At 41.8% G+C, this 23,541-nt stretch overlaps 1 protein-coding gene across 1 annotated transcript in view; it reads left to right on the top strand.

Annotated features, from left to right (window-relative positions):
* LOC149458371 (partitioning defective 6 homolog gamma-like) overlaps positions 1-18,887 on the top strand; it is a 171,471-nt gene extending 152,584 nt beyond the window's left edge. Inside the window, exon 3 of the mRNA XM_089682226.1 lies at positions 16,608-18,887. Coding sequence (XP_089538352.1) covers positions 16,608-17,470 — 863 coding nt within the window. The 3' untranslated portion in view covers positions 17,471-18,887. The remainder of the gene's footprint in view (positions 1-16,607) is intronic.
* The last annotated feature ends 4,654 nt before the right edge of the window (positions 18,888-23,541 follow it).

Genomic DNA, 23,541 nt, shown 5'->3' with positions numbered 1-23,541 from the left:
CGTGGTTCTCAGGATACCCGAATAGTGCCTGCATCTGATTGGATACAGGTGCTGTACAGCTGGGAATTAGAGGTCCAGCTTCTTTGACAGAAGCCGAATGTAAAAATTGAAGTTTGAAGAGCCGGTGGTTCACCCTGTTTAATGGCCAGCTTAGGCATGTGTATAGGGCTTGTGTCAACCAGCCTTTGTTTCAGATGATGGGTTTTGCATTTCAGTGCAAATCTATGGCAATGCAAAACCCACTTGAAGCAGGTTAAAAGGCAGTCAGCTACAGGTTAAATGCACCTGTCAATTTTTAAAATCTCATACGCGTATCATACAGATATAACACTTATGTCATCAACACAAAACCAAAGCCTGCAAATAGAGACCTTTACCCTGTTTACATTCAGCATGTCTGCAGCCTGTATTGTAACTGCAGACACAGAGCAAGAACTGCAATTTATGCATTTGCTGCACTATCTGATTCATTGTTTTTGCTGCCAGGAGCAATAAATAATGCATTCATACAGTCATTAATGATTACAAACGCCTACAAACAGGCATGTCTCCAGACCAGGTCTAGAAGAAGACCGGAATAAGCACAAAAGAGAAGCGCAATTCATAGCACAGTTACACCTTTTTATTGAAAGAAAAATTAAAACTATTGCACTTACTTGTAATAAAAGATAGACATCATCTCACAACCGTTAAGAGTCGATTCTACGGATTAGAAGCATCAGTTAGCTGGAGCTACCTGTGTCAAATTATTGATAAATGACATTATCAACAATTTTTGAGTATGAGAAATGTTTAAAAGCAATCATAGTTATATATACTAATTGCTCTGATAAACTATGACGAATCTTAATAATTGGAATGCCCATTGAACTTGAAGTCCAAGAGCTAGACAAAGGTGAAAGACCATTGATCAAATAAAGAAGTGATTTTGCCCTTAAACAATTAACACTCTTGCCTTAAAGCACCAAGGTCCTGGGTATAGTTCCTGTGAGATTCCATCCTGTTCTGACTTATACGGCTTATACCCAATGTGGTGCATTTATGTATGTGGAACAAAGCTTAGACTGTAAGCTGCTTTGAGAACAAGGAGTGATATGATTGATTTGTGGACCCTGTAAATTGTTAAAGAATTTATTATATCTAAAAACACTTTGAGAAAAATGACTGTGTTTTCGCCTTATCTAGTTAGCACACAGAAATTACTAGAGGGTCATAGTCTTGCTGTTGGATTTGTAATATATTATTTATTATGGAGATTTCTAACAGGTGGAGTGAGAACACCCAGAACGTCAAGTTGAATTGGAATAGAGCCAGAACTATGGTAGGGGAGATGATGTCAAAGTAGTACCCAAGAGATATTAGAAGTCAGTGGCTGACTTGGCTCACAAGGCTCCATCTAGATAAAAATTACTGCCAGGTCAGAAAGAATGTCGTGGATGGACCAACTCAGTGCACGTTCAGATTTTCTGCAATGGTTTCTTATAGCATTGGCCAAAATCACTGATCTAAATTTATTTCTGGGCTCATCAGAATGTGTGTATCACTCTATCATTTCCCAGCACCTCTGTGAAATTAAAGGAAACCTGTACCAAGAAAAAATCCAGAAGCTGCCATTGCCAACATCTTCTGCAAATGCTAGATCCCTGGCATTACAATCCTCTGGCTTCAGTACTTTGTGAGTCACTTTTCACAACAAGAATGCAAATTAGGTGTTTCGTGTTTACGCTGACTTCCTTTGCGAAATGCTTGTTCCAGGTCAGTGATTTTGAAGTCAGGATGAATGTGATTGCCAACAAATTAGCATTTTCTGGACTGAGGTCAGTGGTTGTAGCCAAGTATTTATTTCAGCTTATTTCCTCTAAACAAACTACCAAATCGCATTAGGCTATTTGTTACTTGTAGTGAATACAGGTGTTTTAAAAATTGATGAAAAGTGGGTCTCACCAGCCCTCCCCCCCCCAAGTGATAGCAATTTTCTAATCTGTACAGGTATCTACCTAATTTTTATTTGATACTGTTGCTTTAAATGTCTTTCAAAATATTTCCATAAGCGTACAGGTGCCAGTAGATGCACATATAGAGGCTTATTCCTGAATCAGACTGTACAGCAGACAGAACAATGGACAGATCATTATATTAGTTTGTTCAGCCAGCTTTCAGAAATGCAAGAAGCCTATAAATAATTTACTTGTGCTTCTTTAAAATTGCATTATCAGTGGGTAGGGGTTTTTAAAAATGAAATATGTCTGTGTATTGGAAAAAGAGGCTTTAAATGGCTGGTGATAGCTTCTTTTGTCAGCAGTAACCTAGCAATGTCACCAAGAGAAACTGAAAAAAAAATTAAAACTAACAAGTCCGGTGAATTAGTACAAACATCATACCACCCAACTTTACAACTCCCAAATGAGAGACCCTCAAGGGAGAAAGTGATCTATGCGAGTTGCAGCAAAAAGTAGGTGATGTCAAATTCTTAACAGTGGGAGGGGCTTAGTGGCATGGTTAAAGGACACATATAAACCCTAACACACTCATTTAAAAAACAAAGCAAAACAAAGCTTCCATTGCATATGGTTTTGCACGCACTGAAAATATACAGAGCACTAACACTTTCTTATAAGAGAGTAAATGGAATTGGCGCTTGGAGGGAACCACAAGTATAGAGATTCTAATATGAGTAAATACAGCAAATAAAATCACAAACAGTACAGATTAAAGGTGACATATTAGGTATAAAGTCCAAAAACCCAACGGTCCCAGATAGGCTATGACAGGCGAAGGCGAGTGAAGAAGTACTCTGCAGGAGATAAAATTGAACAGAAGGGAGCGCCAATCTGAGCATAGAGGGTTAATACTTTAATGGTATGAAAAGGAGTAAAAACTACTCACAAACGTAAGGAGTTATTATTATTATTATTACACAGTATTTATATAGCGCCAACAGTTTGCTCAGCGCTGTACATTATAATGGGAGACAGTACAGTAACAATACAATAAAATACACGAGGGGTTCGAGGGCCCTGCTCCTTGGAGCTTGCAATCTAGGAGGGAGGGGAGAGTGGTACAGGAGGAAATAGCTGTGGGGGATGGAGTGGTGGGGAGAGCGGAGGAGATCAGCAGTTAGGTGAGGGCGGGGTAGGCTTCTGTGAAGAGATGGGTTTTCAGGGTGCGCCTAAGGTGAGGAGGGTAGGTCACAGTCTGATGGATTGGGGTAGTGAGTTCCAGAGGATGGGGGAAGTCCTGGAGACGGGCATGGGAGGAGGAGACCAGGGAACTGGAGAGTAGGAGGTCTTGTGAGGAGCAGAGAGTGCGTTTTGGGTGGTAGATGGATATCAGATCGGTGATATAGTTTGGGGCAGTGTTATGAACAGCTTTGTACGTCAATGTTAGTATTTTGAATTTTATGCGTTGGGCAATCGGAAGCCAGTGGAGGGATTGGCAGAGGGGGGTGGCGGATACGGAGCGGTTGGTAAGGTGGATGAGTCTGGCCACAGAATTCAGGATAGACTGAAGCAGCAATAGCCTGTGTTGGGGTAGGCCGGCGAGGAGGCAGTTACAGTAGTCAAGTCGTGATAAGATAAGGGAGTGAATGAGTTGCTTTGTAGTTTCTGGAGTTAGGAACGTGCGTATATTGGAGATGTTGCGGAGGTGGAGTCTGCATGAATTGGTCAGTGATTGGATCTGGGGCTGGAAAGACAGATTGGAGTCTAGAATGACACCTAGTACTCTGGCTTGTGGGGTGGGGCTGATGGTGGCGTTGTAGGTTGTGATGGAGAGGTCGGGGGGGGGGGGGGTGCGGGCTGGGGGGAAAACTAGGAGTTCGGTTTTGGCAAGGTTTAATTTGAGGAAGTGGAGTGACATCCAGTCTGATATGTCGTTCAGAAGGCTAGTGATTCGGGCGGAGACTGAAGGGGTGAGGCAAAGGGTAGAGATATAGATTTGCGTGTCATCGAGATGGTAGTTGAAGCCGTGGGAGTGTATCAGTTGACCAAGGGAGGAGGTGTAGATGGAGAAGAGAAGGGGCCCAAGGACAGAACCTTGGGGGACCCGAAAAGAGAGGGGGAGTGAGGGGGAGGTGGCAACGTTATAGGTAACACTGAAGGAGTGTTGTGATAGATAGGAAGAGATCCAGGAGAGAGCGGAGTCTCTGAGGCCAAAAGAGTATAGTTTTTTTTCAGGAGGAGGTGGTCGACCGTGTCGAAAGCCGCAGAGAGGTCGAGGAGTAGTAGCACTGAGTAATGGCCATTGGCTTTGGCGGTTAGCAGGTCGCTTGGTGAGTTTGAGTAGGGCGGTTTCGGTGAAGTGTAGGGGACCGAAGCCAGATTGTAGGGGATCAAGGAGGTTGTTGTCGGTGAGGTGGGAGCTTAGGCGATTATAAGCTAAGTGCTTAAGGAGTTTGGATGAAAATGGCAGCAGGGAGATGGGTCTAAGGTTGTTTAGGTCGGTGGGATCTAGGGAGGGTTTTTTAAGTATGGGAGTGATGTGCGCGTGCTTCAGAGGGGAGGAGAATGTGCCAGTAGAGAGGGAGAGATTGAAGATGTGAGTGAGGGAGCGTAGGATGGAGGAGGAGGGTGATCGTAGGAGTTGTGTGGGGACTGGGTCAAGGGGGCAGGTGGTAAGGCGAGCTTCAGAGAAGACCTTAGTGACCTCTTCAGTGGTAACGGGGTCGAAGGAGTGGAGTGTTGAGGGGGTTTTAGCGTGAGGAATGTTGGGCGGGGTGGAGGTCTGGACAGTGGTGGGGTCAAAGGAGAGGAGTGTTGAGGGGGTTTTCGTGTGAGGGATGCTAGGTGGGGCGGAAGTCTGAGCAGTGGTGATGTCCCTGCAAATTGCGTCGATCTTGCTTTGGAAGTGGTTAGCAATCTCGTGGGCGGTGAGTGAGGTACTGGGTGGAGGTGGGGGCGGAGAGAGCAGGGAGTTGAAGGTGGAGAAGAGCCGGCGAGGGCTGGAGGAGAGGGTATTGATGTGGGTTACAAAGAAGGCTTGCTTGGCAGCATGGAGGGAGGAAGTGTAGGTGAGGAAGGCAGATTTATATCGGGTGAACACTTGCTGGGATCTGGTTTTGCGCCATAGTCGCTCTAGCGAGCGACTGCGTCGCTTGAGGTTTTTAGTATGGTCATTCTGCCAGGGTTGAAGCGGTCGGGGTCTAATGTAGTGGCCAGGTCAGGGCAGGACAGGGGAAGGATACTGTCGTAAAGTTGGTCAGCTGCAGAGTGGAAGGGGGCAGGGTTCAGGTTGTGGAGCTTTCGGCTGGTGATGGTTTGACGTTTGGGGGGGTAGGTGTAAAAGGACTAGGAGACGGAGAAGCTGATGAGGTTGTGGTCAGAGAGGGGAAAAGGGGTGTTTGTGAGGTTATGGGGGGTGCAGAGATGAGAGAAAACAAGGTCCAGGGTGTTCCCGTCGGAGTGGGTGGAGGACTGTATGCATTGTGCAAGTCCAAAAGAAGAGGTTAGGTGGAGGAGTTGAGATGTGGCCGGGCTATTGATGTTGGTAAGGATGTTGAAGTCTCCAAGGATGATGGTGGGCAGCTCGGAGGAGAGAAAGAAGGGTAACCAGGCGGAGAAGTCGTTGAGGAAGCGGGATACGGGTCCAGGGGGACAATAGATTACTGCGATCCTCGGGGATTGGAGAGAATAGTCAGATGCAGTGGGCCTCAAAGGAGAAGGATAGAGAGGGAGGGTTTGGAAGGACTTGGAAAGTGCTCTGCAGTGACAGGAGCATACCAACCCCACCACCTTTCCGACCGCTGGGTCTGGGTGAGTGGGTCAGGTGAGACCTCCATAGGAGAGTGCTGCAGGGGAGGTAGAGTCGGTGGTAGAGTTAAAAGGTATGGTTTAAAATCATCCTGTGGTAAGCTGTTTGTCAGCCAGCACTGTAGTTGTGGGTCCTGGTCAATCGGGATGAATGGGGATGGAGCTGTCAGCTGTCAGTGGTGCAGGAGATTTAAAAATGCTGCCATTTACCAGCGTGGACCGCAAGGAAATCCCTGACCCGGCGGGCGATCAATGGCAGAGCAAGGAGAAGTCAGGTGACGTGTTTCTAAGCACTTGCTTCTTCTTCACACCTGATCGGCTGTAGGGGGCTCAGGTGTTTTATAGGGAAAAGACTGGACAGGGCGGGCTGATTTGACTCTGGAGAACAGCTCGAGGTGAAGACGGAATCAGCAGCATGGATCAGTGGATTGGATTGGAGCGCTGCTCTGTATTAGCGGAGCCACACATAATTAAAAATATATTGACCATACAGAAGTTTCATGTGTATTAATAATAACATAAATAAAAAGGAGGTGAACATCAATGCTGGTGAAAATTAAATATTGAATATGGAAAAATATATAAAAAAAATAATGAAAAAATATTTGGATGGATGGGATCGGAGCGCCGCTATGTATTAGTGGAGCCACACATAATTAAAAATATATTGACCATACAGAAGTTTCGTGTGAATTAATAATGACATAAAAAGGAGGTGAACCTCAATGCTGGTAAAAATTAAATATTAAATATGGAAAAATATATATTAAAAAAAAGAAAACCTAATTAACTCATTTAGAAAATCATACAAAAAATGTTTTATTAAAAATGGAAGTTTGCAACCCAAAAGATGGTGTTGGAGGTTATTGCTACAGATGGAAAATTTACAGTAATGGGGGAAAACTTTTTAAAAAAAATAATATAAGGGTGATAAAATAGAAATTAAGGGTATGGGCAATTTGGGTCATTAAATTTATGTAGCTATGGGACATAGTACAAGATGGACTTAGTGGTGTTGTGTGGACCAAATATTAATAAAAAAATGAATATATAGGAAATAAATACATAAATGGTCAGCCTGAAGTCCCTCAAAAGAGTATGGTCATATAGTGGTTGGTACTGTAGAATAACGTTCAGGGCAGAATATATAAAAATATATATATAAAATGGGGAATAAAATGGGAACCTGCTGTGAGAAAATGAGATTATTTTCGTAAGGTTTAGATGGGGGTGCCATGATAAAACATCATGGGTATTGGAAGATGCAGAAGTAAGGGGTGGAGGTGATGACGTAGAATGAGTGGCCAGGGTATGTATGACAGGTGGATGGGGGTTGGTGTGGAGTGGAGGGGGGGGGAGTACGGATCAGGTTATGGTTGGAGGGGATGAGGAAAAAAAAAATCTGCACTAATCTGCAAGTTTACAATCCCCCCCAGCAGCATAAATCCTCTCTCCACCTCCCGGAACAAATCACCCTCCCAACACAAGTGTTTTTTCCCTTCCTCAGCACAAGTCTTGTGCTTTCCCTAGATTTGAACAGAATCCCAGTGACTCATGAATCCAGGAGTCCTGGAGCCAAGTTACATAGTCAGTCTGGCTGAAAAGAAGTCAAAAGTCCGTCCAGTTCAACCATTAAAAAAAAAAGTAAGTTATAATCCTATACCCACAGTTGATCCAGAGGAAGGCAAAAAAAAACCTCAGCAAAGCATGAATCAATTTGCTCCTGCAGGGAAAAAAATTCCTTCCTGATTCCATGAGAGGCAATCGGATATTCTCTGGATCAACTTTACCTATAAATGTCAGTACCCAGTTATATTCTGTGTATCTAGGAAATAATTCAGGCCTTTTTTGAAGCAATCCACTGAGCTGGCTAGAACCAACTCTTGAGGGAGTCTATTCCACATTTTCACAGCTCTCACTGTGAAGAAACCTTTCCATGTTTGGAGATTAAATTTCTTTTCCTCCAGACATAAAGAGTGCCCCCTTGTCCTCTGTGATGACCTCAGGGTGAATAACTCTACACCTAGTTCACTATATGAACCACTGATGTATTTATATATGTTGATCATATCCCCCCTTAATCTCCTCTTCTCAAGAGAGAATACATTCAGTTCCTCTAATCTTTCCTCATAGGTGAGCTCCTCCATGCCTCTTATCAGTTTGGTTGCCCTTCTCTGTACTTTCTCCAGTTCCCCAATGTTCTTTTTGTGAATTGGTGCCCAAACAAGTTCCGAAACTGGGCTCCACTAACTTTTCTGGCAGGGGGTAGTAGCATAGGCAATTGCTCTGCATCTCTTGTGAGGTGGCCATGGTGTCACAGCATAATCGCCCCCTCTGTGGCAGCTGCCATCTCTTTGATTTGGGGGAGGGGGGTGGTAAAAGCATATGTTCTAGGGGGCTTTTTGGGAGGGTGTAGGACTTGTGCTTGAAGGGGGGGGGGGGTGGGTCAGATTTCAAATCCAACCCCCTTCTAGCACAGGTTCTCTCTTCCCAAAGCGCCCCTAGCACATACTGTATACTCTTACTCTCCCTTCCCCAAATCACTCCTCCAAGTATCCATCTTTGATAACTTGCCCAACCCCCTTCCTGGTCACTGTGTCCCTCTCCCCTGCAAGTATCCATCTATATTAAACTTACTACAGACTTCAGGTAAGCGTGGCACATGTAAAGTGGTGTCCCTCTACCCCAGCTCCTCCTGTCTGTTTACATGAAAGCATCAGAGCCAAGGAGGAGGCAGCTTCAGTCCGCTCTGCAGTAAGTTAATGTGACATGCAGTCGGCGGGGAGAGATGCTGGCTGCCATACAGAGATGTAATCGCAGCATGTGGGACCCCAGACACCCTGTACAAGCTGCAGGACAAGTGACACTATCACACCCCTGCCTGGCAAGTCACTGAAAGGCTACCCGATGTGCACCAAAGAAGCTCCTGTACCTTTTCAGGTGTTGAGCTTTGTGCGTTTCTTAACTGCACATTTGTCTTGCATGAAAACACACGTCTGCTATCTCTGTTTGGGGTGCCATTAACATTGTGATAAATGTTTTTCTTGCGTTCTGTAAATGCGCATGTTCATTAAACATTCAGTCACACAGCTGTTACGTTGCTAGAGGAAACCTTTTTACTTTCGATTTTTCCTTTGTGAACTTTGATATGTTTTTATTTTGAATTGATATTGGTAAATAGGCCTGCAGTGGATCTTAAAGCTTTTTGTTGCGCCTATAATAAAAAGTTCTTAAACCGACATGAAAGTAGCTAATAAAGTGTTAGCAGGCACAATCAGTTTGAGGAGAGCACACTGCATTATTTACAATTACAATGGGGGTGCAGCGCAGTCTAATCTAGGCTCTGCCCTGCCATTTGTAGTTTAAAGGGATGACACATCTGTATTGGCCTGACTCCTAAGTTGTCTGATGTTATTTTCTTACTTGATGGAGGCAGTTCTCCCTTTGAAGTGTTTCTCTTCGCTGTCAATTAGCGTTCTCTGGTTTCCCAAAATAAAATGTGCATAGGCTGGAACTTGGACCTAAATCCTTGTGCTGCTCTAGGAACCTGGCATACTGTGAAATACTGTTTATAGAATAGTATCTGGCTAAGCGGTGGTATATTTCATCTGGTTGCCATTCCTAAAATAAGCAGCTGTGTAAGCAGCGGGAGTGGTAGTTCCTGCTACAGGCTGAAATTGTGGAACAATACACAAAGTACAATCTGTTTTACATAACTTATATTTTATTGAAGACCATGCAGAGCTAATTAAATGTGTATTGGGTCTAGCTAATACATATTATTGCTAGTGTTAATAGGTCTATAAAGATTATCAGTAGGAATCAAATGGCAAAGTACTGAAGACTTATGGACACTTGATTTCCACGGATAGTACGTATGCCTTTCATAAATGTGCCGTATAAAGCAGTAGTATTTGTCCTTATAAAAGGAATCTCTCTGTAAAACTTGTACTGTACTTACTCTGGATAATCATAGGATCTAAGCTTGTTTCTTTCAAAGCAATTCTAAAGTCTAAGCGTTTTTTTTTTTTTACCTCAATGCATTCTCTGCATTATTATTATGTTGGAATGAAGTTGCAGGTGAAAAAAAAAATTTGCTCATCCATAACGTAGTCCGTACAAACTGTCATTTATAAAAGTAGGCTAATTGAAAATGTAGTTTGTTGGATCTCCCAAGGTGAACAGAAAATCTTGGTCATTCTGACCATAATCATTCCCACTAAACTGTCATTTATAAAAAGCAGCCTTATGCACGAACCACCTCTATGAGCTCACCTATCATTTAATTTATTTCTACTCATCACCCTGAAATGATACCACAGTCAGCTGAGACATGTCACAGTGAGTGGTTTCATGAAAGCCCTCATTCACACAGGCGTACTGTAAAGTACACCTTTGCAAGAGTGGTGTTGGTCTGTGTTCAATGCATCCACGTGCAGGCAGTCCCATTGGTGTCAATTGGGACACGGCAGCTAAATGGATGCAGCGTTACTCCCAATTTGACAGCCCTGTGAGTGCACAGCCCTGAACACAGTGTGAGTTTAGGGCTTTGCACCCACATGGTTGTCAAATTTGGAGCAAGGCTGTGTTCATGCAGCCACTGCATCCCAGCTGACATGAATGGGACTGCCTGCATGGGGATATATATGTGTGTGTGTGTGTGCGCAAACACAATACTCACACAGGCATACACTATGGTACACCCATGTTAGCTAGGCCTTATAGTGTCAGTTAAGGTCAGTGGATCGATGCTATAGTGTTAAGTAATGTTATGGTCAGTGGGTTCCATGTTATAGTATCAGGTAGTGTTCTGGCCAGTGGATCGATGCTATAGTATCAGGTAATGTTACGGTCAGTGGTTTCCATGTTATAGTATCAGGTAGTGTTCTGGCCAGTGGATCAATGTTATAGTGTCCATTATGTCGTGTTATGGTCAGTGGATCCATGTTATGGTGTCCATTATGCCTTATTACGGTCAGTGGATCCATGTTATGGTGTCCATTATGTCGTATTACGGTCAGTGGATCCATGTTATGGTGTCCATTATGTCGTATTACGGTCAGTGGATCCATATTATGGTGTCCATTATGTCGTATTATGGCCAGTGGATCCATGTTACAGTGTTATGTTATGGTCAGTTGATTCATGTATAGTGTCAGTTGTGTCATTTTATGGTCAGTGGATATATGTTATGGTATTGGTTATGCCATGTTATGGTCAGTAGATCGATGGTATAGTGCAGTGGTGGGCAACCTTTTTTTTCAACTGAGCCAAATCTCGCCAAAACCACGATTGAAATTTATTTTGAGAGCCACATTTTTAAAACTGAAAATACATCCCCCATATAGTAATTCATTCCCCCTATAGTAATTCATCCCCCCTATAGTAATTCATTCCCCATATTGTGTCAATTCACTTACCTTTGCTCTGCGCGTTCCTCTCGCCGTGTTCCCGCGCCGTTCCGGTCTTCAGGGTGGACTGTGAGAGGAGAGGAGTTCGTCACGCTGCCCCGCCTACATCCTGACAGCCAATGTTTGCCACGCTCCGCGGGCCGGATTAAAAGGTCCGCCGGGCCGTAGTTTGCCCATTGCTGGGCTAGCTGCAGAGTCCTGACTTTTGGGGCGGCCGCCCGAGATGAGGGAGGGGAGCGGGCGCCCGCCCACAGAAGAGCCGCATTAATGTGTGTAAAGAGCCGCATGTGGCTCGCGAGCCGCGGCTTGCCGACCACTGGTATAGTGTTATGTTAGTTTAGTGGATCCATGTTATTGTGTCCATTATGTTGTGTTATGGTAAGTGGATCCATGTTATGGTGTCCATTGTGTTGTGATATGGTCAGTGGATTCATGTTATAGTTAGTGAATCCATGTTATATTGTCAGTTGTGTCATTTTATGGTCAATGGATTTACAGTTGTGCTCAAAATAATAACAGTCCAACATCACTAACAAGATCAATCACTGTTTTTGGTATAAATTATATTTCTACATGGCAAATATTTTACTAGTAGGTGGTGGGTAATGGAAAACCAACAGACCCAACAGTCATGACATGCATGCTGCTGATTCTGTGTAACTGAATCATTAATTGAAAAGGGCAGCGTTCAAAATAATAGCAGTGTGAAGTTCAATTAGTGAGGTCATTCAGTCTGTGAAAAAACAGGTGGCAATTATTTTAGGACGAAAGCAGCAAATGTTGTATGTGCTAGGTATAGTGCATTTCTCTGAAAATTTGGGTTAAATTGGTCCTTCCAGACATTGTTCAGTTGATTGGAGAGAGGAAAACCTATAAAGAAGTGAAGAAACTGATAAGCTGCTCAGCTAAAACGATCTCAAATGCTTTAAAATAGCAATCAAAACCAGAAAGATGTGGAAGAAAACTACCATTCGAATGGATCAAAGAATAGCCAAAATGGCAAAGAATATGATCAGTTCCAGGAAGATCAAAGAAGGTGTAAAGTTACCTGTGAGTACTGTTACAATTAGAAGACGCCTATGTGAAGCCAAGCTATCGGCAAGAAGCCCCCGCAAAGTCCCACTGTTGAAAAAGCGACATGTGCTGAAGAGGCTACAATTTGCCAAAGAACACATTTGGTGACCTAAAGGGAAGTGGCGCAACATTTTGTGGACTGATGAAAGTAAGATTGTTCTTTTTGGGTCTAGTGGCCGGAGACAGTTTGTCAGACGACCCCCAAACACTGAATTCAAGCCACAGTACACTTTTAAGCATGGAGACACAAGCATCATGATATGGGGATGTTTCTCATACTGTGGTATTGGGCCTATTTATCACATACCAGGGATCATGGATCAGTTTGAATACATCAAAATACTTGGAGGTCATGTTGCCTTATGCCAAAGAGGAAATGTCCTTGAAATGGGTGTTCCATCAAGACAACAACCTCAACCATACCAGTGTGCGCAGCATCTTGGTTCCAGACCAACAAGATTAACTTTATGGAGTGGCCAGCCCAATCCCCGGACCTTAATCCAATAGAAAACTTGTGGGGTTACCAGGGGCGGACTGACAACTCATGGGGCCCCCGGGCAATAGGGGATCATGGGGCCCCTGTGTCCTTGCCCAAACTCAAAAAAGCCTATGAAAAAGGTACCAGGGGCATCTCATGGGGGCCCCCTACTGACCCCGGGCCCTCGGGCAGTGCCCGAGTTTCCAAATGGTCAGTCCACCCCTGGATGGTCAGTCCACCCCTGGGGGTGACATAAAAAATGCTGTTTCTGAGGTAAAACCAAGAAATGCAGAGGAATTGTGGAATGTAGTGCAATCGTCTTAGGCTGGAATGCCTGTTCACGGGTGCCAGAAGTTGGTTGACTCCATGCAACACAGATGTGAAGCAGTTCTCAGAAACAGGTTCTACAACTAAATATTAGTTCAGTGATTCACAGGAAAGCAAAATCTTCACATTTTTCAGTTTATACAGTAAATGCTCGAGTTTGTAAATAAAAATGCAGACACTGCTATTTTTTTTGAACAGCCTAATATTCCTTTTTCTCCACTTTCTGTAAAGTAATAACAAATTTGCAACATTTTTCTTCATGTTTTGATTTGGAATAGACTGTACAGTGTTCTCAGTGCATTTCCGTGTATGGAAATAAAAGCTATTATAAGGAGTTTGAGCTTTACTCATTTTTTAAACACACTGCTAATATTTTGAACACAACTGTATGTTATGGTGTTATATCATGTTATGGTCAGTGGATCCATGTTATGTTGTCAGTGGATTTATGTTCTAGTGTCGGTTATGTTATGGTCAGTGAATCTGTTATATTGTCAGTGGATTTATGTTCCAGTGTCAGTTATGTTATGGTCAGTGAATCCATGTTATGTTGTCAGTGGATTTATGTTCCAGTGTCAGTTATGTTATGGTCAGTGGATCCATGTTATGTTGTCAGTGGATTTATGTTCCAGTGTCGGTTATGTTATGGTCAGTGAATCCATGTTATATTGTCAGTGAATTTATGTTCCAGTGTCGGTTATGTTATGGTCAGTGAATCCATGTTATATTGTCAGTGAATTTATGTTCTAGTGTCTGTTATGTTCTGGTCAGTGGATCCATGTGATAATGTCAGTGGATTTATGTTCTAGTGTCGGTTATGTTATGGCCAGTGGATCCATGTTATATTGTCAGTGGATTTATGTTCTAGTGTCAGTTATGTTCCGGTCAGTGGATCCATGTTATGTTGTCAGTGGATTTATGTTCTAGTGTCTGTTATGTTCTGGTCAGTGGATCCATGTTATGTTGTCAGTGGATTTATGTTCTAGTGTCTGTTATGTTCTGGTCAGTGGATCCATGTTATGTTGTCAGTGGATTTATGTTCTAGTGTCTGTTATGTTCTGGTCAGTGAATCTATGTTATGATGTCAGTGGATTTATGTTCTAGTGTCAGTTATGTTCTGGTCAGTGGATCCATGTTATGTTGTCAGTGGATTTATGTTCTAGTGTCTGTTATGTTCTGGTCAGTGGATCCATGTTATATTGTCAGTGGATTTATGTTCTAGTGTCGGTTATGTTATGGTCAGTGGATCCATGTTATAATGTCAGTGGATTTATGTTCTAGTGTCGGTTATGTTCTGGTCAGTGAATCCATGTTATGTTGTCAGTGGATTTATGTTCTAGTGTCAGTTATGTTCTGGTCAGTGGATCCATGTTATAGTGTTATGTCATGTTATTGTCAGTTGATTCATGTTATAGTGTTATGGTTAGTGGATCAATGTTCGATTAAAGTGGTTGTAAAGGCTCAAGGTTTTTTACCTTCATACATTCTATGCATGAGGGTAAAAAACCTTCTGTAATAGAACCCCCCCCCCCCCCCCCAATCTTGAATACTTGTTCACTGACTTTTGGAACTGTCAAGCCAGTGACATTCACTGTGTCCTGAAAATGCGTCACCTTCAGAATCCATCTCATACGTGCTACCTAGAAACTTATTTCACAGACTGTGATTCTCCTCTAAGGATTTGTCATCCAGTTGATGGTGCTCACTTATCAAAATGACACAGAATGTTGTGTTACACAAGAAGAAAGGGCACAACACTGGCAGTAGACAGAGGTTATTTTATTTTGTATGGCTGTATTTAGAGTGTGGCCTGTACCCAGCTGCAGTCCTGGTTTACTTCATAGTGTGAGTACTTGGGTGTGCTAGTAAACACCGTATCAAACCATTGTGTCTTTCTGGTTGTGATCTTGGTGGAATACAAACTAAATACGAATTTACTGCCTATTTGTGACATTCCCCCTCTTCTGGAACAAATAACTTGTCCAATGCTAGCAACTGTACTCACAATTTCTTTTCAGTCCCCATTGTTATCTGTCTGGCTGTTCTGCAGAACTGTCTGTTAGTGTGTATGTCTAGCTAACTATCAGGAAGATAAACGCTACTTCTGATTGGTTGGCCTGGGGCAGAGAATTCCGTTTTGGGAGCGTGCATGAGGTGCCAAAAGAATTTGAAATTTCCTGTTAGTGGGAATGTTTGAATGATTTGTCAAATGTAATAAATTTAACTCTGGCCTTTAACAGGAAATATTTTGATACCATTGCTTTGCTGGCTTAATAATAATTCCATGTGATATTTAGTTTAGAATTGAAGTGATTCTCTTTAGAGCTCATTCACACAGGCTCTCAGCCCTGTACAGCAGTGTATCTTTATGTACTTAGTTGCAGGCAGAACTGTATGACACATTGACTGTACAGACTCATCTACATAGCCAAGTTTGACCGGTATGGAGGAAAAGGTGCACTACCCCTGACACAGAGTCTGTGCGTCTGGGGCCATGCGCCTGTCGCTGAGTACCTTTCAGACTCAGATATGTAGATAAGTCTCTACAACCAATGCCTAACAGTTAACTTATATAGGCTGCCTACACACAGTGACATGCTAGTACAAAAAGATAAACCGCTGTATAGGCTAACAAGGGTGTATTCCTTTATGCTATACACCATAAAGGAGATGTAGGGCCAAAGCTCCTTTTACCCTGCTTCTCCTGTGGGTCACAGGAATGCACTTAGTTCTGCACTCCTGTGACGTAGATTTATCCGACCAGCTTATCACCAGTTGTGCATAATATGATTGTAATAGTTATGTGACCGGAAGCTTTCTCAAGTGACTGAGAATTAAAATACAGGGGTTGAGTAAGTGCATGTGTTCAGCCTGTAATGTATACTGTGGCGATGGAGTCACTTTAACTGTATAGTATACAGCTGGCTACTGCAGAAAGGTGATTTATGGTTGCTGTTCACCTCCCTTCTGAATGTCAAAAACGTACTTGCTTTATTGTTTTGTATTTACAAGATGTATTACTAATGGATAAATTCACCTTTAAATAAATAAATGCACATCTTCTTTTTGCAGGTAAAAATGTGCATTTATTATTTTTTTTTATTAAGAGCCTGCAGAGCATTACACCTGTAGTCAGCAGATCGCAGACTTTCAGTGTAGATGTCTGCTCATTCCTCCTACGGGCAGGCAGTTACTGAATGATAGGAAGCACCAATGAACTATTAGAGTGCTCACCAGCATATTAGTAGTTCATTGAGAATTACAAGCTGTCAGCCACAATGGCTGACGGTAGTTGTAGTTCTCCCATTCACAGATTTCTGTGAATAAATGATGCAGCAGGGTGGAGGTTTTTTTATTTTTTTTTTTATTTGTAACAGTGGGTACAGGAAGAAGATCCCTGGCCCACTGTCACACCGGGGGAGTGCAGGGGCTGCTCACTTAGTAATAGGTTACACCTTGGATTTGGGTGTAACATGTTATAAAAGATTAATTTATCCTTGAAAATCCTTTTGTAAATACATATTTATATATATAAAAACAATTCTAACATTGATTTCTGTCTGTTTACAGAAGAAGTAGACTACAACACATTCGGGTCAGCCACTTTGAATAGAAAGAAGAAAAATGCTTTGGTGGCATTACGAAATGACAGCCTCCGCCACAAGAAACCGCACATCAATATCAGTATGCCTCATGATTTTAGACCAGTGTCCTCCATCATCGATGTGGATATCCTTCCAGAAACACACAGACGAGTAAGACTATACAGACATGGATGCGAAAAGCCTCTAGGATTTTATATTCGAGATGGAACTAGTGTCCGGGTGACCCCTCATGGTTTGGAGAAAGTGCCAGGTATCTTCATCTCCAGAATGGTTCCAGGAGGCTTGGCAGAGAGTACTGGTCTGCTGGCTGTGAACGATGAGGTTCTGGAAGTAAATGGTATTGAGGTAGCTGGGAAGACTCTTGATCAGGTCACAGATATGATGATAGCAAACAGCCACAATCTAATCATTACGGTTAAGCCAGCCAACCAAAGAAACAATGTTATCCGAAGCAGTCGCATGTCTGGCAGCTCTGGTCAGTCTACAGACAGCACGGCCAGTCACCATAGCTTGCCGTCAGCTCATCTACTACAGAATTTTAACCCGGATGAAATGGAGAGTGACGATGATGCGGATATTGTTATAGAAGGTAGCCTTGAGCCACGCAACATTCCCAAATCTCACAGCCTGCCATCAGGCAGCCTTTCGCGAATCAATGGCACCAGCCTTAGCCACAGGTTAGAAAGAGACTTGACTCTAAACCATTCTGGGCGTGAGAGTAATGGAAGTATCCACAAAATTCTCAACAGCTTGAAGGCTGACCCAAGGAACAGCTTGGTCATACCCAAAGGAGGCATTGAGGAAGATGGCACTGTTATTACACTTTAAACATACTGCCTGTTGCTCTTGGCATATAGTTCAGTGTTGAACATGCAGGATACATGTTGGACTTTTTAAGGAAAAACTTTCAAACCTGAACACTTACGTGCGAGTTAGATATTGAGTGGTACCTAATGAAATGTTTATTTTTTAGTTTTATTCTATTACTGGAAAGTGGTTTGCTTTGACACGGTCTTATACCTGTGTACAATAAAAAAAACACACCTCAGCTGCCCTTTCCTGCACAGGTTCCATTACCAAAGCATCTCTTCATACCAAGCCCTAATGGATTTGTATTTTTCTTTTTTCAAGGCCATCCTGTGGACAAACATAGCTGTAAATGGCACTGGGTTATCATTCTACAAGCATCCAGTATTTCTGTGGTACATATTTTTACTTATTTGCTTGTAAATATCATGCAACAAGTCTAAAATTTATCAAAGTAATTTTAAGGTCCCTGTTGCCAGTCTATCTAAAAAAAACAAAAAACAAAAAACATGCAAGTCAGGGCAGCTTGTATGATGAAAGTTAGCTCAACATCACCACCTGCTGGTCAAAGGTGGTAGACACAAGGCAAGTAATGTGAAATCTGACCCCACCAGAGAAGTTCCTTCACAATCCATTTGTTTTGTCTCTGTGAATATTGTGGCTTTTTCAATCACATGCTGCCTACATCAGAAACAATATATTCTGCTTAGAACACTAGTGAAAATCGGTTAACTGGGCTTCCGTTATCCCACAGTGCCTTGTCTGTGTTTATACACTGTGGGACTTTAGGAGTAATGGAAAGGCCAAAACACCCTCCTAAATGAACAATTCCAATTGATCACTGTTAAACGATTGCGTGAAAACTGTTGATCATCTGTGTACTGTACATGAAATACAAAGGTATTTTTTATTCTTGGTGAATGTTGTCTGTACTATACAATAAATGTTATTTTACAGAGATATTTTTTATGAACAGAAAAAAAGATTAAATTATCATAAGTATCAATTCCCCCTTTTTAGATATGGTACTAACAGGTTGGAAACTAATGTGTTAGGTTTATCTGATTGCCTCCAAAAGATAATGTAGCTTTAACACCTTTAATCTGTTTGGTCACAACTGTGTCAGAGGTACCCAAACTTAAAGCACCACTAATATTAAAGATGCTGAATATACTAGAATTTTCAGCTAGGGATGCAGTGACAAGAAGTCTTCCCAACAGTGTCTTTATTTTTTTTTTCCTTCCCCTGCTACAGTGTTCTTCAGAGAACCGGCATACCTCTTTGAAAAACAATTAAGGACTTGATTAGTTATTAGGAAATCTACAAAACACATTCCATTCTTTTTATTTAAGACTTAGCATGATACAAATTGACAGCTCTTGTTTTTTTATTCTTTTGTACTTAAAGGAAGTATGATAAATAAAGTCAGAACAATAAACTGCTGTGATTTCTGGTTTTATGTGACTGTAATTCTAGACATTAATGATATGACTGCCTCTGAATACCACACTAAACTTAATTTGTATACACTTGTCAATAAGCTCAACTCCAGTCACAAAACGTATTACTGCTCTGTCAGACACCTATCACCTGGACTGGAAGTGAGAAGAAGTCACCCTAATAGATCAATAAAAATTATGAAAGCAGTTCTACACCTTACATTTATAACCTTTCCACACTTCATGAGATAAACACAAAACAAAGTTGACTGGAGCTAAGATTTAACAAAACACCTATGTGACATCTCCTGCACCAGTAGGTATCATTGCATGTGAACTACTGCCATTTGGTGTGTATTAATATAAAGATGGAATATTGTTGGTGTGACATTGCTAAAAAGAAGGTTTAGACTAACAAGGGTAAAAAGTAAGCCACCCCTGGATTATGCCATAGCTGAGCAGGTCTGGACCACAAACTAGTATCAATATCTGGATGCAGATATAAAATCTGTCATGTTCTAGCTTCAGTAGCTCCGCATCGTAAAACAAAGTCTTGAGCTATTACCTTTTGTTAACCAGAAGTGACAGTGAAGGGGTTGCTCCTACAATCCCAATTCCAAAGAAGTTGGGATGCTGTGTAAAAAATCTACATATAAAACAGAATGTAATGATTTGCAAATCTCATAAACCCACATTTTATTCACAATAGAAATCATATCAAATGTTTAAACTGAGAAAAAAGGTAATTTTGAAATTGATGGCAGCAACACAACTCAAAAAAGTTCTGACAGATTAACAAAAAGCTGACAAAGGAAGTGGTACTAACTAGAAAAGCTGGAAGAACATTTTGCAACTAATTAGCAACATGATTGGGCATAAAAAGAGCATTTTCGAGAGTCAAAATGTCTAAAATTTGTCAATTTCAGAATAAGGTTCCTCAATGTAAAATTGCAAATATATAAAATCTCATCTATAGTACATAATGTCAAGATTCAGAGAAATGTCTATGCACAATAGACAAGGCCACAATTCAGTATTGGATGCCTGTGGTCTTCGGGCCCTCAGACGGCACTGCATTAAAAACCGGCCTGATTCTGTGATGGATATCACTAAATCTTTGAGATTTGCAAACCATTGCATTTTGTTTTCATATAGATTTTACACAGGATGCCAAGTTTTTTGGAATTGGGGTTGATTCTTTCAGATGAAATAAATAATTGCTGCATATGTGAGGTGTGTTTCTCTAAACACGCATGAAGCTGCAACAGTGGCCTCTTGTATACTTTTTAAGCTGACAGTCAACTAAAAATATTTCTGGAAAGTAAAAAATGATATTTGCTAACAATCTCTGCAAAGGGTTAAAGTATAAAGTTACAGAGTTCTTTCATCACAGATAATGTGTGAATCATTTGGAGAGGCAGAGCACTTCCCCATGATTGGAGGATTTACCTATGCTATGTTTAATAGTTTTGCATTCTCAGTTTTGTCCAAGCGATGGAGCCATATCCTTTAAAAGAATTTATGGATGGATTACAAAGAAATGTATTTTAATTATACAGTTAAAAATTAGCTCATAACTGTTCCTGGACATTCTGAGAACTATGCTAAAGCTTTATGCTTGAAAACGCCAAAGAGTACATGAATTCTACCAGGTGGCAGTGGTCATTTTATAATGAATTTGGCCAAATGTTTGATTATTTTTATTGTGTAGTGAGGTCCTCCTTTAGCTCCATCAGGTACAGCTGCATCCTATGCCCTTTTGATTGAGGTTTTTACTAGTGTCCTGCAGCACTTCATGGCCCAAATCAAGCTACATGACAAATAATTGTCACACAAGCATACTCCTGTGCCCTTCTCCTCCAGATTCTATGTCTGACGTACCTGCAGCTTTAGTGACTTCTAAGTCATCGGCTGCAGAGACTCCAAGTTGCTCCAATATCTGACTGATAAGCTCACCCTTAGGAATCAGTCTTCTCCTATCACTACCAAATTAAAAAGCACCACTCTGAAATTAGAGAATCTGGCTCCTGCTTTGAATATGCTGTTGCCAGTCTTGGGTATTTTAAAATTCCAAAGGCTGTATCAACTTTTCCTTTGCATCCACTTTTCCATATCTCTCTACAGAGATTGGAAGCATACTGCTAAGTACAAGTAAAAGATCACAGGTGCAATGTTAGACTCCCTTCAGCTTTCTGCCTGTACGTTTACACAGGCTTTTAGTTTGAAAGCTGGAGCGAATGTGAATGGACTACAAGCATGTTGATCAGCATCTGCAGTCCATTGAATCTACAAATCCATCTGCCATAGTGGAAGATGGGACTTGTAGTTTATTCATCCACAGATCATTGTGAATGAATGATGCAGCTGTGCTGATTTTAAAATGTGACTCTGGGGGAGAGGACCCATTGCCAGCTGTTACAGGCAACTCGGGGAGGGGGGCTGCATATGCTACATCCTAAATACAGGTGTAATGTTCAAAAGGTGAACTTATCCTTTAAAGCTCTGAATGTTTTCATTCAAGCCCAGACATTTTGCATGGAATACACCAAATCTGTCTTTACAAGAGAGACCTTCTGTAGATATCAAGCATGCTTGCATGCATGTTCCTATTTTTCCAGTGCATTAATGTTTGTTATGGATTTGCTGTGGGGCCCCTAAACAACCAGTTTATGGCCCTGAACATCGACTTTTCATCTGCATCTTTATGTTCACCAGGGTGCTAGCCCCAGCATTAGCCCTGCTCTGTTCTTGTGGGATACTTGGACAACCTCCTGTTGAAGGAACAGTATGGGCTCTGTTGGACAATGTGGCTTTTACTATCCAGAAGTTACAGAAGTTTGGGTATAACCTTCAGAAATCATTGCTGAAACCAACTCGTTTGGCCTGGGCTGTCCACTACACCCAGATGCTCCAGTGTGTTCCTTCCATTCCCATCCAGAAGTGACCTGGCTCTGCTTTTTTCATGAGTCCTGGCCCTGATGGTAGCCGTCTTGGAGGCAGTTCCATTTGCCGAGTCTCACTCCAGACCTCTACAAAATACCATTCTGTTGGCATGGACAGGTCAATCCGGTCCCTTTGCAGACTGATTCATTGGTCACTGAAGAACAGATAGTCCTTGATTTGATGACGTAGGAATCTGGCTCTGGAAGTTCTTTTCCCATTTTCTGAAGGATCCTCACAACAAATACAAGTCTATCAGGCTGGGGAAGAGTCCTGGGCATGCTGTTGCTCCAGAGTATTCGTCCTTTCTGACCAACATCCTGGAGTGTCAGGAGATTTTTGCTGTGTCTCCAAAGCATATTCAATCAGTGAACACAACAGCAGCGGCATACATCAACCATCAGGGAGGAACCAGGAGTCTTGCTGCAAGAGAGGTATACTGGATCCTCTTCTGGGCAGAACTTCATGTTCCAGCCTTGTCATGTACATGCCAAGTATAGATGTCTGGCAGGTAGACTTCCAAAGCTGGAGGGACGCTGGATGTGGTCCTCCAGGTAAAACAAACTGGACAGGTTTCCCTGTCCAGGAGATTGGTAACCCCTGATCTACGCCTTTCCTTCCACAGAGTCTTCTATCATTGCTGAAAAAACAAATGTGCTTCACAAACGTGCCTGGAGCTTTGCTTGCTTTGTGGCTGAATCAAGCAAATCCTATTTCATTTACATAGAATCGGGTCTGAAGAAAACCTGTCACATGATAAACAGCTATACAGACTACACTCTGAAGGATACTGTAGACTCCTAAACTGCACGTGCAGTGTTAGCACTGGGGTGCATCTACCCTCCGTTATGTCAGCCCCCTCAATATCACAAGTTAGAAGACTGAAAAACAGCAGGAAAAAAACCATGACAGAGCCCAGATTGTTAGGAACATTCATAGACTGGGGAATCTAACACAAATCTTTAAATATCAGACCATGTTACTACAGCCACAAGAGTAATATAGTTTATTCTACAAGATTACAATCACTTGGCAGAAGTTTAATTTAACATGTAGTAGCATGGTTAATAAAGAAAAAAAACTAGCTAATTGTTTTGGGATTTTGTAATGATTTTTTTTTAGCTTCAGTGTGTTTTTTTTTTTCCACAAAATTATCCAGAAAAATATGCACAACCTTGCTTCCCACAGACAATTTAGGTGTGTCACACGTAGAAGCAAGAATGAATTGCATAATTTACTAATATTCAACTTAGATTAGTACACAGCCCATTAATGCAGGTATGTGTTTCTTGTATGAACAAAGCCTCACAGGATAGAGAACATGCAAACAAATCCAATCCAAGAACTTACAGCAGATCATCACTGATGCATGGCTTAACATGTTAAACTTTTTTTTTCTAGTTTTAGGCAGCATGGGCAAGGCTTAGAACCTGTTGGGTTTCAGCTTCTCCTTTAGGGTCTATTCACACCTATGTGTATATATTTTAGGGACCATTCATACTTAATAAGAATGGGGTACAAATGCACCTCAAAGGGCCAGATAATATGTACAGTGAAGGAAATAAGTATTTGATCCCCTGCTGATTTTGAATGTTTGCCCACTCACAAAGAAATGATCAACCTAAAAATTGAATGGTAAGTGTATTGTAACACTGAGAGACAGAATAGCAACAAAAAAAGTCAAAAGAAATGCATGTCTAACAAATTATGCAC

The sequence above is a fragment of the Staurois parvus genome, unplaced genomic scaffold, assembly GCF_062004578.1.
Source record: "Staurois parvus isolate SC_StPar_1 unplaced genomic scaffold, SC_StPar_1.0 ptg000287l, whole genome shotgun sequence".
Lineage (NCBI taxonomy): Eukaryota > Metazoa > Chordata > Amphibia > Anura > Ranidae > Staurois > Staurois parvus.
The sequence above is the reverse complement of the archived record's forward strand: the minus strand, read 5'-3'. Positions and strand labels throughout refer to the sequence as shown.